This window comes from Aptenodytes forsteri, unplaced genomic scaffold (assembly GCF_000699145.1).
Source record: "Aptenodytes forsteri isolate BGI_AS27 unplaced genomic scaffold, ASM69914v1 Scaffold342, whole genome shotgun sequence".
NCBI lineage: Eukaryota > Metazoa > Chordata > Aves > Sphenisciformes > Spheniscidae > Aptenodytes > Aptenodytes forsteri.
Genome location: NW_008795853.1, coordinates 272,703 through 287,875, shown reverse-complemented (window position 1 = coordinate 287,875; position 15,173 = coordinate 272,703). Strand labels below are relative to the sequence as shown.

General features: G+C 42.6%; 1 protein-coding gene across 1 annotated transcript in view; it reads right to left on the bottom strand.

The window, feature by feature from the left end:
• The window catches only part of GPR176 (G protein-coupled receptor 176), a 44,453-nt gene extending 30,015 nt beyond the window's left edge, over window positions 1-14,438 (bottom strand). The window contains exon 1 of the mRNA XM_009283655.2: window positions 14,210-14,438. Coding sequence (XP_009281930.1) covers window positions 14,210-14,438 — 229 coding nt within the window. The remainder of the gene's footprint in view (window positions 1-14,209) is intronic.
• Window positions 14,439-15,173: the final 735 nt, after the last annotated feature.

Here is a 15,173-nt window from a genome sequence, read left to right as displayed (position 1 = left end):
TTTGTGTATTATTATTATCATATTATTATCATTTTATTTCAATTATTAAACTGTTTTTATCTCAACCCACGAGTTTTTCTCACTTGTGCTCTTCCAATTCTCTCCCCCATCCCACTGGGTGGGGGGAGTGAGCGAGTGGCTGTGTGGTGCTCAGTTGCCGACTGAGGTTAAACCACGACAATGCTACATCCAGCCATCACAGGGTATTGTGCACTCCAAACAAAATAGGATGAATGCTTATCTCTCTGTGCTGGGAGTACATGTAGCAAACAAAGGGCAATCAAACAGGGCAGGTGGCACAGCTGTTTTGCCCAGAAAAGACAGGAACAGTGGGAAGGCAGGCAAGATTGGCGAGTTTGGGGCTGGCCTCCCTCCTTTGGTGGCCACGTGCTTTGGGTAAGTAGGAGTTTGCTGAGGCTGCTCAGTGTTTGCCAAGTGACTGCTGTGGAGGATGTGAGAGGGCGGGATGCGAAGAGGTCTGCAAGGTGGTCCCTTGATGCTGACAAGGGGGCTGAGCATACCCAGGGCGGAGGCGACAAAAGGCAAAAGCTAAATAACCAAAGGAGCATAGTGAACAGAGGCAGCCATGATGGAAGAGTGCACTGGCAAAGGTACAAATGAGCTGGCTTCTCCACACACGCTCACTCACACGTGCACGCACTCACTCCTCAGTTTATCTCATATAGGCTACATCTTACTTCACTGCTAAGCATGTTAAAAAGGATACAGTACAGTAGGAGGACAGCAATCTTAATCACTGAAGCAAAAGACAAGCTAAACTAATAAGACACTTAAACTAACATGTTAAGCTCAACGTGCCAGTCAAAGTCCAGGAACAGATAGTGCTACTGGCCAGAGTGCAGCACACGTGATTACCTATTCAGGGGCCATTTTTTTGTGTGCGTGTGTGTATACAGTACAAGAAGTTCCTGGCCCTCATTCTCTTCAGATGGGAATGGCTAAACTGGAACAGCTAAGAGAAATAAAAAGGTCCCATATGAGGCCTACAGGGACACTGCTGCATACTCTCACCTCCACTGCAGCAGCTCTTGTGCTGGGGACACAAGTCTCAGGGAAGGACAGTACCCATCTGGGCAAGAGTGTCCTCTTGCATACTGGATGTGCCTGCAGTAGAAAGGACTCCAAGGACAGGAAGCAGCAGTGGCAGGAGGTTGCTTTACTAGGCACAGAGCTAGCTGGCTTTGAGACATCAGAGAGGAAGGACTGCACGGTAACTTGCCTGTCAGGTGCAAAGGGAGTGGACCTCCTGGGATCTCCCAATAGCTCACAAGGAAGAACAGGGCCAATGGTCAGTCTGTATCAGCACCAGCGACACAGGCAAGTGTCAGAGGGACGTTCTGAAGGCTCAATTCAGGTGACCAACCAGGACACTGAAGCCCAGGACCTTAATAACCACTGTCATTAAGAGATTTATTAAGAGCTCTTATATGCTAAGGGCAGGCAGAGACCTGGAGTCTCAGTGCATGAATGAGATGGTGATGCTGAGAAGGGGGTTTTGGATACATTAAGAAATGGGATACCTTTCAGGACAATACAGACCTGTAGAAGAAGGACAGGCTGGCTGTACCTTAGCCAAACTAGAGTCAGGCTGAAAATTGGAGGAAAACATTTAAGCTAAAAGCTGGGGAAAGCCAAAAGGCACAAAGGAGCACCTGATTCAGACTGACATAGTTCCAAAGGGGCTGTAGCTTAATGCTCCTCTGAAAAGGCTAAGGGAACTAAACAGCCTAATACAACAAATAGAAAAGGCGAATCAGACTACATTTCTGTCCTAGATACTCCTTAAAACTACAGATATTAAATTGATACAACAAAAACCACCTTACCTCAGTATTTCCACTTTTTCCAATTAATTCAGGCAATAGCAGTAGAAAATGTATTTTAGCCCCTTGTATGACTGACTGTTGTTTGTTCTACCATATCAGAGAAATGATCCAGTTATGCCATAAGAAATATAGATACACAACAAAAGTAAGGCCTGTTGGAGTCTGAACACAAGCCAAGTGACACAAGCTATGTAGAGAAAGATACAAGAGGTTACACGAGAAGCAAGATCACTTCATATTTTACCAGTCTTCTGGAAGAAATTGTTGAGTTCTTGCTGGAATTGCTTTGACAGACAAGAGAGTAAGTCAAAGGTGGTAGAAAAAAAGCAGACTAAGAACAGAGTCTCTGTCCTCCAAAAAATTACAGGCTTTGTTTTCCCCCAAGAGAATTGGCAGAAGGACCGCATTTGTCAGGAAGTAAGCCAGGCTATTCATGATGGAGAAGAATGTAAATTACAGTGTTGAATATCATAACTGATAAAGCATTTAAAAAGGCAGCAATCTCCCAGCAATCTCCCAGCAATCCCCAACGACAGCAAAAGACCATGAGCGGAGAATAAGACAATTAGAGCTCTCCCTGCCATCACCATTTCAGCTTCACTACTGCTTTTGTTACTACCATAATTGCCATTTGCATTGTCTGGCTGATCTAATTAGCCTTACCATGACAGGTTATGAGCTTTCTTATCCAGCCAGCCTTCCAATCCAGGATATTCTCCTTATTGCAATGTTTCTATGGAAGCTGGCTGACTACAAGGCACCAGTTCTTGTCCCTGCTTCCAGCTGCTAAATCTAATTTAAAGATGCTAAAATTAAAAAAGGCTTACATGTAACAGTACTGTTCAGAAAACAAGAGGCTGTACTTCCTATAGGGATAGCATTTAATCAGCAGTGAAATGACGAGAGCTACAATACAATAATTGTTTCACTGGTATTTCTGCCATTTCCAAACTTTCTAGCAGTACCTAGCCCACTCTCAGAACATTTTGAGAACTCCTTCCTTGTTAGATATTGAGACAGCAAGTATAGGAAACATAACACAGAAAAGTCCCAAGTCTTTGGATTTCCAGTTCAGCTGTTGCCCCAGTGACCACCTAGGGCAGGGATCAAAAGAAGTACAGCAGGAAAACAAAACATTATCTTGATCATTTAGGAATTTTTCCTTAAATATATAGAGGATGTATATAAAATGCACTTTTGTTTTTCTCTGCAAAACACTTCACAGTGATATTCCCACTAGTACACATACAATCTACTGTATGATCTCAGAGCCTCATCATACAAAAACTATCAAAAAGAAGTGCAGTTTGTAGCTTATATTAGCAAATGTGATTACAGGCTTGCCTCCATGAAGACAAAGGAGCAGAGAGACACAACAGCAGGTGGGGGAAGCCCAATAACCTACTCAGAGAAAGGAGCCCCTGCCCCAACCCCTCCCCAGGCTGTCGCAGGGGAGACTCCACCCCATGGGCCAGGGGTGGCCCCCATCCGTCAGTCCATGGGAGAGGCTCTCCAGGTCTCCTTTCAGACTGAGGGGGTTTAGCCCAGGGGTAATGCAGTCATTGTGGGATGCAGGGGAAGACCATTTCAGGATTGTACAAAACTTACTATGGGATGTTTATGGTAGGGGGCAAAAGGTGGGTAAAGGGAGAGTTCAGGGTGCTTTGGGGAGGAACAAGTGCGGGAAACTAGAGGGAAAAGGGGATAAAAACCATCTATAAACTAGCGTTTGGTCAGTATGCTTGTCTGGCCATGCCCTGCACCTGATCAGCACAGTCTATCCCATCTTCTCATTAAACTCCATTTCCAACTCTTCTCATAGGTGGGGGGCTCTCTGCTCCATGGGTCTGTGTGCATACAGAGGTCCAAGTGCAGTAACTGGAGTCAGACCATGAGATATCAGGGCCCACACATCAGGGTGGCAACAACTGGAGAGACCGCAGAGTGTGCATTTGTGTAAGCGTGTATGTCGGTGTGTAATCACTACTAAACATCAAGCCAGACTAGGCAGCAAGTAGGGTAAGATGCTTAGGAGACAAGTATTGGTGTGGCCCTAAGTCTGGGCCAGATAACCAGGGGGGACAAGAGGGGTCTGAAAGTTTGCTAGTGGAGGACCAGAAGGTCCAAGCCAGCTACTGGAGAGACCTTGGGATTTGGAGGTCAGCTACTGGTAAGGTCATAGTTCCAGACCAGCAACTGGAGAGACCCGTCTACATCTGTGTGTCTGTGTGTGAGATCCTGGGATCCTGGGGATCCTGGGCCAGCTACTGGGTAGACTGGGTGTCTAAGACCAGCTACTACAAAGGGATCTATACTGATGTGTGTATATGTATATGCTTATGTATTTTATACTAATGGGCTTTCATCCTGAGCAGCTAGAGAGGGGAAGAGGATGAGGCCATCGGTGCTCTTTGTGTTTGCATGAGTGCTGCATTTTCTGCCTGTGTCAGTCTGTGTGGCTGCTCGTGCATATATGTACATATGTATTGTGTGCATGTGTGCCTCTTGGGAATGTGTGCTCAGCCTTGCTGTGGCTGGACCTGAGGACACGGAGCTGCAGCAGGCTCACCTCTATCAGCCTACAGGATTCAGCAGCACCTAAACACTTACCAGCATCTTTTCTGGGGATGAGTGGGGAAAAAAGTATACAATGTCCTAGATCTTGAAAAATGTTCCCAATAAACAGAAAACTTACTTTTTCCAACACCACACAAATAAGAAATTAATTATTAAAGATGAACAGAAAATAATAAAAACCTCATTTAAGTGCTCATGGTGCCTGCTCAATAACAAGCCAATAAATGAGGTCTGTAACAGAACTAACACCATTTAAAATTCTTCCTAAGGCTTGGGTTCATTCATGCCTGAAATACTAACTTACTGCCCATAATATCCAATACAAAATCTTGATGTATCTAAACTTTCACTGAAGTTCAAAACAGTCAGTGATATATACACCAGCTGGCATTTGAGCAAATGTAACTCACAATGAAAAGCAAAACATGACATCCAGTCACCTAGGTAAACAGCTCTGGTTCATAGCTGTCATTAAAGTGTTCACACGGGGAATACAGACAGTAAAACGACTAGTATCAGTTTCACCCTAAATAGCGATCAGTTTAACATCCTCGACACACACGATGTTTAAAGACATCAGCTAACCCCCCAGCACGTATCTGAGGAACACTCCAGCATCCAGTATCCCCAGAGTATCACGCACTTGCAGTTCAGATATAAATCATTGCATCTCACACGTTTCCAGACTGGGTAAATCGTTATTTTCCCAATGTCTCTCTTTTAAAACGCGGCGGTGCTATCTGAGTAGCCCCTCAGCCAAAGCCAGACAAGGCACCTCTGCTAAAGCACAGGAAGAAGAGAGGTCTCCATAGCAACGGGGACCGCAGAGGCTCTCACAACCCCTTTTCTTCACCCACTCCCCAAACTCAATTTTTCTTCGGAAAAATAATTGCTTAGTAGTTCACCCGAAAACACATAAAAAGCAAAAGCATAATACCTGTTCCAGACAGACTTTATCAAGGGTGCAACCTGAACTGGGCTTACTGCTGCAAGGTCCATTACTCCTGAGGCTTGGAACCACCCATACAAAAATGCAGGGGAAAATTATTCCCGTAATGTTATGATACTGTAATATGTTATTACTATGCCATTATTATTACATGCAAATATTACCACTCATATCATTACATTTGCCTGATGCTTCTTATTAGACTTGATTTTCAGTCACTTTTTGCTTTGCCAAACTTTAACTATTCCAGCTAATCAGCAACAAAGTTAATCTATGCAAAGTGCCTGGTTTAGAAGATTTCATCTAAAACAATTCCAATTTTTCTAAGACTGACACCAGTAGAAACAAAACATCATCCTTCCCATCCCCAGACCCTTTTCTTTTCCCCCTCAGACGGTTCTATCCTTTTTGGGGGCAGGGCTACAAATTTTTGCTGGAGCTATTGCAGACGTGCCCCTCGTTCTTTAAAAATTCTCTCAGTCTCGCCTTTAATCACGTACCTGCAGTATTTTTTTACTGCAAGATTCCCTGCTTCATTCTTTATAGAAGATGCCTGTGGCAAACTTCACTGGTAGCTATTCCAAGATACAAATATTTATTCCTTATGCTAGTATACATTTGCCTTTATGAACACGTTACCTAGACTGCCAGTTACTTCACGATTGTATCCCAGAAGGAATCCATCCTTTTATAAATTAGGTGCTGCAACAACTCCATTTTACATGTCTGTTCACAGATGTCAAGACAGGGAGATGAAAATCAGTTTCAAGGGCAGGGAGAGGCAGGAGCCAAACAGCTCATGGGAAATCCTCAGGAAAAGGGGCGAGCCTGAAGCCTTGCCTCTTCTTGTCCCACAGGACACTGGGAAGGCTCACTTTTCACTTGGAAATCTGGTATTGGTTTCAAAGCGTGCTGTTTTTCAAAGGACGCCTCCCTTTGATATCATCACAGCGTGGTTAGAAACCAGGAGGTAATCAATCTAACCCACAGCTTCCAAAAAAGTGCTATAACCACTAGAATAGAGTTCAAACTGTATCAGAGCATCCTCAGCCTTTCCAATGACATTTCTTTCTGTACGAGACAGATCTGGGAAGACAAAAGAGCAAGTAACAGAGCCTCATTCCCCAAACCCCAATTAAGGCACTGATCTACAAGATCTGGGAAAGTTTCCTGGATTTGGGATTATTTGGGATACTTTCTGTGCATTTTTTACTAACTGTCTAGGGAGCAGACACTGGCACTGAGGACATCTCTTTCTCATTATAATTTTCATCAATTGTCTAGTGTGGGTTTTTTTTCCTAAATGTCTGAAAAGAATTATTTTTTTAAAGAAGAAATTAATGCAGTTTTATCTACATGGCTAACATGAAAATTGTGAACGGACTCAAATAACCTCAGGAGCACATGCAGACTCTCAGACCTGGGAAATAGGAAAAGAATAGAAACGACAAACCATGATAATGGGATATCATCTCGCCTAAGCCTAACATGACACGAACATTCAGCTACACCCATGCTACACTCAGTAAAAGCACAACATATATAAGCTCCCCCATTTAACTGCAGTTAATGGTATGTAAATAAGTGAACTGTGGAAAAATCCATGTTAAGAGTGACAGAGCCCATATCCTGATCTCCCTCAAAACTGTTATTCCTGGTCTTCCTTTCCCTTCTCCTGAGAATAATAGAAGGTGCTATTGTCCATTGCATTTCACCCATCAATTTTATCTCCCTTTCAAGCTAAGCTTACTGTGCATGCTGGCTACAAGTGCTTTTTGGAGATCCTCTTCTTCATTTCCAAGAACGCCTCTCACGGCTTGCACTCAACTGAAAACAGCTGCAGCCACCTCCAGCGACCTCTCCCTGCCAAAGCTCGGAAGTAATACTCCCTCTTCCTTCTGTCAAAGGTTTGGTTGCTGTGCTAAAGTAATAATTAGTCTCTGCAGATTGATTACCTGTAATGGCAAGAGAAAAATATCCTTTGTAGAGTTATATTGCTCTATTCCTATATTCACTGCAAATCTGATCTCAAGAATCTTCTTTGATAAAAAGGAAGCTATTAAAAATTTAGTCGCTTTGAAAAGGAGCCCTATGTCATCCCAAGCTTTTTTAAAGAAAAAAAAAGCATCTGTGATTTGCCATTCATCAGTTGTCACCTATTTAAAAGTCATTGTCCACATGTATCCTTTTTCAAGCTACTGACAGCCACAAGAGTAAAAGCAGTAGCTCCATATTCTTCTGAATCAAATAGCTAATATTTTTTCACAGTTACCATGTTCAAATACTCTATTTTCCATAAACTGTTTATTCATTTTTGAATAGCAGCCAAGAATATACTAGAGCTTTTTGCTGTTTTCTTTTCATGCTGGAGGAGGGGGCGGAGGGAAGAAATTATCTGAATTAAAAAATACTATGAATTTCAGGTTACAAGTTTAAACTCTTAAATCCAATAAAAAACAACCTATAAACTTTGCCCTACCCCTCTGACCTCAGACTGAAAGATCTGAAGCCTCTATTTTTTCTGACTGTGAGTGTGCAATGAGTAACACCAACAGCATTGGTGATACCCCTTTTCAGCCTGGCTACTCTGCTGTGCATTACTGAAACGTATTGCAGTGCTAGTTGCAGCCCTACCATGCTGTAGTTAATCCTCACAGCATGCTCTGTATATTAGAAGCCCAAACAGCCAGAGATACGCCCCCAAAAAACGGAAGAGTGAGATCACTGCATGAGCTCCATCTCACTATATGGCTACACGACAAGAGAACAAACGAGAAAATCTAGAATGCACCCAGTGTACACAGGTCTCAGAAGGGGGAGAATGGAAAACAAAAACCAAGAAACACTTTCCTAGGGTAATATAACAGAATTGCTGCGCAGCATGCTTCTCAAATGGCGGAAATTTCTTTACCTTAGGGTTCTCTTACCTGTAAAGCCAATGCAGATACATCTGCACAGCCAGATGTAGCTCCCATTCTATTAGTCACTATGGGAGAAGCCAGCAGAGTCTCACTTTCCTGGCCCATTGATCTCAGTCAGTCAAATCATAGTCGTCTCTTCACCGCAATAGCAGGCAACAAAAACTGGTCTCCCCTTGAAAGGCTCCTGAATTTCCTGGTTTCTGTACTTGCCCTGTGAGAACAAGCCCCGTCCATACATGGCAAAGGTACAGAGAACCTAGCACAATGACAGAGTCATGGGCACAACCACCAGTGGCCTGCATTGCCCTGGGACATGCTGACCATTATGATCACAGCAAATCATACAAAAGCTGAAGCCTAACTATTCTCCAGCAAGAGGAACCAACTTCCCATAGACATGGGAACACTACAAATTTTCCTTCTCTACCATTCCAATGCTACTTGTCAGTCCTCTTCCAAATAAAACCCTACACAATCAGCAAAACTCATGAAATCTCTTCTTTTGATTTAAAGAAGAAAACAAAAAATCGCAAGCAGAACTTTACTCCTGCTCAAAGAGGAGCAACTTCAGAAACTGCACGAAAAACTGTGCTTTTGTTATGAATTTGTATCACTGATGGCACTCTGCTACTATGGCAATAGGTGGCAGAACAACATTGTGAAGTGGACAGACTCGGAAGAAAGACTCTGAAACAAGAACCCAGAGACAGACAAACAGGGTAACATGCCAAAAAAAATCATGAGAATGGAGAATATGGTCTCCATCTTCAAAACTTTAGTAATTTGACAGGGCAGTAGTTATAAACCTAAGTTTTATTTTATCCTTCCTTTTATCAACTTCACATGAACAACACCATCCCCTTGATAGTAGCCATCTGAATTTGCCAGCTAAGGACCCTAGCCAGTATTACCATGAGTGCAAATCATCATTCACTTCCACAAGTAATCCTGACTTAATCATCTTAGTCACATCCATTTGGTGGCATAGGTGGAGGGAACTGGCCTGAAACACGTTAGGCAAAACAAAACAGTTCCCACAGTTCTTACAAGGCAGTAGAAAATTATCTAACCTGAGTCAGGCAGAATACACAGGGAACCGCAGAGCAGATAGATCTGTGCAGGATTAGTGGAAGTGAAGCGATCAATCTCAAAGCAAATCTCTACCATTCTTGTTCTTCCATTGACGACTTCTACATCCTTTCAAAACAAGTTAGGACATGCAAAGCTCAAATCTCTTGACACCTTTTACCACACAGGATTAAGTCAACCGAAGGGAATCAGTACTGACAGCATGTGTTGCTTCTCATGTCACACTGCTCCCGTCTGCATCATTCCAGTGGCCAGTAAAATCAGCTAGTTCTTCCCATTGGTGCCTTTCACTTTCCCTCATATTTAAGGGAATGAAAGTTGCTGCATTACACACAGAAATTCAACACATTAGCTTTCCTTTTGCTAAGCCAATTAGGGGCAATTGAGGGGTTCAAAAAACAGTCATCCATATGAAAGAGTTGACAGAAGCAGCATAATTATTTTGGCTTCTATTCTCCTATAGTAACTTCTCTTAGAAGCAACAGATTTAATCATACTGTAACTGCACAGCTATGGCCTAAGCAGACTACTGAGTGCAACTCACCTGTGACAGAAGCAGCATAATTATTTTGGCTTCTATTCTCCTATAGTAACTTCTCTTAGAAGCAACAGATTTAATCATACTGTAACCTATGGCCTATGGCCTAAGCAGACTACTGAGTGCAACTCACCTGACCCCACGCCAGAAACTACACAAGCAACTGTAACTGCACAGCTATGGCCTAAGCAGACTACTGAGTGCAACTCACCTGACCCCACGCCAGAAACACATCTCTACACAAGCACTTGTCATTCCAGAGTTCCTGAGGCACCCACTCTCTTGATTTCCAGGAGTACCAAGTGCACGTGTGGATCAGAAAAGGAAAGTGGTAACGAGAGGCATGGGTCTTTTCCTAGTTCTTCTGCTGATGCTCAGCACGCTTGTATTTTTTTCTGTAACATGTTCCACACTCCCTGATCCAAGTACAGTTCAAACAGTGGAACGAGAAACACCAGTGGCAAGCATTTTCACTGTTTTATTCTAGCGCCGCCCTGAGTTGATAGCTTACAGGCTAGGAAATGCCATTACTATGAGAACTGCCCTTACTAGCCATGGAGCTGCACAGGAAGACAGCATTAACAAGGCCTTCTAGTCTCATACATACTTGGTACCTCACCTTGTGCATTTGGTAAATAAGTTCATCAACATGTGCAAAGCATTTAAAGCTCCCCAGATGAATTCCCCAGTTCATGAGTTCAGCTAAGCATCACAGACAGAAATGGCTTGCAAGTCTTGAACATACTGCAAATCTTTCCTTCATAGAGTCAAATCAATCTGCTGATCAGGATAACTAAATTGACCAAATTCATCCCTCCAATGCCTCCTGTCTTGTGCTGAAACCTCGTGGTGGGCTACAGCCAAAGGAGTGCATAATGGGTAGTACCAGTTGGCTTCAAAGTATAGAGATGCAGATTTACCCCATTTTATTCCTCAGTCCTTGAAAATTAAAATCATAGGTAGTCTGCTAAGCAAGAACTTCCACGCAAGCAGTGGAAAAGCAACAGTGGGAAGTTTGTGCAAACAGACTCAAAGTCACATGAATGGTTATTTAAAACTGTAGCATTTAAGCACATTATAGCTTCATTAACTCAGTAACTCATGACCAAGTTATCTGAAGAACTCTCATCCCTAAATTATAAGTGATTTTTAGGCTAATAATTATGTTTTGTCCATTCCAATCATGGAATAATCTGATTCTTTACAAAATCAGAATTTTTTAACAATGACAACTTTCTACAAATTAGGACAAAAAACAATAGGAAAAAAATCTGCCAATTGGCAAGCCTCTTCTTGATACTTCTGGTTGGTTCTACCAGTTAGATCTTCTGACGTACATGTTAAGGTCATATCCAGGTTCAAGCTTTGGCAAACTTGTCACAACTACACAATCCCTTTTAAAGACAAACAAAAATTCTAGAATCTAGTATCGTTGTTATTGCTACCTAAAATAAATAAATGAATTGAGAATGTGCTTTCAATGTATTGTAAAGTAACCATAAAGAAGAACAGTTTGACTCTTTCTTGTCCTTAGCAGGTATCATGAAACACTCACCATAGCACAGTCCTTTCACAACACAGGGAAAACTAACACAAGAATTTCTCCTACTGTTACAAGTCTCCCCACAGGTCTCAAACAAATGGGAGAGAAAAACATAGTGTACGTCTCTCTCACAACTGACTATCACTATCACATTTTTCTGCGCAGCAGGAACCCAAATTAAATTCACAACCCCAGCTGTGATTCTTCCCTCTTGTAGGACCTGGACCTCTCTGTGCTGTAGACTGCTGCTTATGTCAGACCCCAGTATTCATTATCAGGACTGAGACATACACATTTGTTCCCTTTCAAGCTGGAAGCAGAAATATTTTTTTCCTTTTAAAAGGGTAGTGCTATTTTATGCAATAGCAAAGTGGCTTGGGCAGACGTTGTAGGATGTACAAGCTGCACATCCTCCTAAACCAGAAAGAATCCAAACCCATACATCCTACCTCTGAGGAGAGTGCCCCCCATCTCATGCTTTAGGGGGAAGGATAGTCCTAATTCCCCTCAAAGGGTTTCCCCTCTGCAAAGAGGAACCTGAAACTCACTGGACCAAAGAACTGCTATTCTGTAGCTCAGCTGAGGGGCCCACCTGAGGGAGAAAAGATCTGCATGCCGCCCATGCTCTAAGGACCATGGCAGAGAACAAATGAAGAGGAAAATTAATTAACGGCGTTTGTGCAAGTGTAAGTGTGAGGTAAATATCCAGTTGTTCTCCCCTGCTGATGCAGAGATAGTGTGCAGCAAAACATCTGGCACGTATGAGGGTTGAGCATGCAGGCACCAAAACCCTGAGACCTTCGGGAGATCAGGGCTTCAGCTTCTTTGTGGCTTTGTTTCCATTCAGTAAAGAGGGAATAGCAGTACATTCATAGGGATGATATGGGAAGACATTTTTAAAGACTCTCAAGTTTTCAGCTGTTATGATAGTGTGTCATAAATGTTCTTAAAATAGTGTTTTGGGGCAGCAGGGAGATTGGAAAAGAAGGCAGTTTCAAAAAAATAGTTAAAATTGGTTTCCATCACCGTAAATCCATGAGGCCCACTGCTAACATTTGTCATTGGACTACTGCATTTTCATATTTCAAAAAAACATAATTTCCTCTCCTATTTTGCTCTTTGATAGGCCTGGAGGAGTTACTGATCTGGAAGCTTCATTAGCCTCCCAGCCATCCAACCTGCAGATAAACCCCTTATAACAGGTCCAAATCTTTTCACAGAGTCCACCTCTTGAAAGCAAATTGCAGGAGTGCCAAACCATGACTTGCAGTAGTCTTGCAAAATTTATAGCTACGGTATTTTTTGGTTGGTTGGTTGGTTTTTAAAAACTCCTAGCTGCTGAAGGCATGATTGCCTGAGAGTGTCTGTTTTCTTCTTCAAATAACATTTGAGGATCCATGCTCATGAAAGTAAGTCTGGACATATGACCCAAATGTACACTCTTAAGGCTCAAAACCCAAAAGATAAAGAACTAAAATTCTGACTTTTCTCATCCACATTTGTTATTTTTAGGACACTATTTGCTGGCTATCATTTTGTGCCAGGCACTATCCAACATACAGAAAAAGAGAGTCCTTTCCCCATACTACCTATGCGCTAAATAGAAAAAAAGCAAGAACCATGAGGATTACCCCCACTGGACAGAAGAATAATTGAGGCCAAAAGACTCAGTGATTACAGTAATAACCAGTAAGTGTATCGCTAACTGAGCCCAGAGCTCAACGCTGTTCAAGACTATGCTTACTATCTTCTTCGAAATTATTTAAGTGATATTAAATATTACCAAGAGGAAATCCATATTAGAATTAATTACCATGGCCACAGAAATGGATTTTAGCATTACTCAAGATCAGGAAAACCAAAAACAAATCCCTGATAATAAGTGCCAATGACCATTAGCAAAGTCCTATTGAACTCACCTAGGAGAGCTGGAGACTTTCTCAGCCAAGCCCTGTGTGAAAAGCCTCATCATCATTTCCAGTAACTAGCTCTGAATGACTTAGACAGTAGCAGCATTTTACTGAAATCCAGCTTACTGATCTCCCAAACAGTGCTAAATTGACTCACCAAAAGGCTTATTTTGCCTTTTTTTTTTTTTGGAGGGGGTAAGAAATTCACATGTATTCCTAACAAAACAATGTACTATAAGCACCTAGAAAGCAAACGTACACACATTTGTAAAGTTATATGGCCATATATATTATTCGTTTACTACCACATATCTAAAGTGTATGATTCCTAATTTAAGTATAACAAGTAGGCAAGATTGCACGTGGTTATATATGTTTACAGCATAAAGTACTTCCAAAGGATTCATCTGAAATCTGCAGGACGAAATGTAGAATTACTGCAGTGTGAAACAGAAATTCAGTAAAACTTGTTTAAAACACTCCACACCCTTTTCTATGGTAAAGAGAACAGATCCCATTACAGTTGAAAATCAACCCATTAAATTTTTACCCATTAAATTTTTGCCCATTTAAATTCTGATAGAAAAGTTTACAAAGTGATACATACATATAATGTACTGGTTCTCATCTGTGATGAATAGCTAACTTTTTATAGTAATAGCTTTTACACACCAGAAATCCACAAGGAACATGAAATCATACAGCTGAGGACCTAAAATGCAAGAAGAAGAGCCACTAAGGCAGAAAATTATGCTTGTTACTGTTTGGTCTGCAGTCCCTGGCCATAAGGATAAACAAACCACATCAACAAAAAACTCCAGCAACACCCACTTACCCAGCAAAGACCCTACGAAGATGACAATTTGCACAGTGGTAGTGAAATGCCTGTAGGTCTGCTCTTCGCCGTGCTCCTCGCTCTCCGCGGTGCCAGCCTCGCTGCCGTTCCCACCCTGCCACACTATCTGCCCAGCCGAGGTGTTCCTCATCTCCAGAGCTCTGGTGACAGCCTGGTACGGGGCATGCTCGCTTTCATTCCTCAAGATCCAGCTTTTGTTGTACCCCATGGCGAAGTTCCTGCCTTCCTTGCTGCCACCTAATAACCACAGGTTATTGAGCCCCTGCCTTTAATGACTGAATGGAGCCCACAGGCAAAAAAGCACTTATGAGAATAAAGCCCTGTCTCTGACACTCAGAGGCATCTTCACCACATTTCTGTGTCCTGGAAAGCAGGTTTGGCTTTTCACATTTCTACCTTGTAAATCATGATAGCCAGTAAAGAAAAGCAGAAAATAAAGCAGGCTCCTCCTTGCGATTAGCTGTCCCGCATTTCTTGCTTCACAATACCACAGCGTTTCCTCAGCATGTTTTACTGCAATAAACGTGAATGAGGAAATTACAGTGTACACCACGGCTCATCTTCCTAACCCCGCCAGGTCACCTCGCGCCCGCCGCGTACACGCTCGCACGCACACCGACTTACTATACATTAAAACCAGTTTGGAAAAGTTGATGGACCACAAGCTCTGTCCCCCACTCCATTCTCAGCCTTTGCATTAGCTTTTCTCACAACCTTGAGAGAGGAAAAACATCTCTTTCCCCGTGGCACATCTCCTAGTGCTCTCTTCTCTCCTTCCGCTCACTCCTCCTGGGGTAAGACATGGCTCTGTCCCGCGTCCCTCCTTGCTCTGCGCAACACTGGACACCAAGAAGACCCTTAGACAGCGTCCAGAGAAGTAAATGCCTGCTCAATGGCTTCCACTGCACTCCAGTTATTTCTCGGGGAAAATTAATTTGGTTTT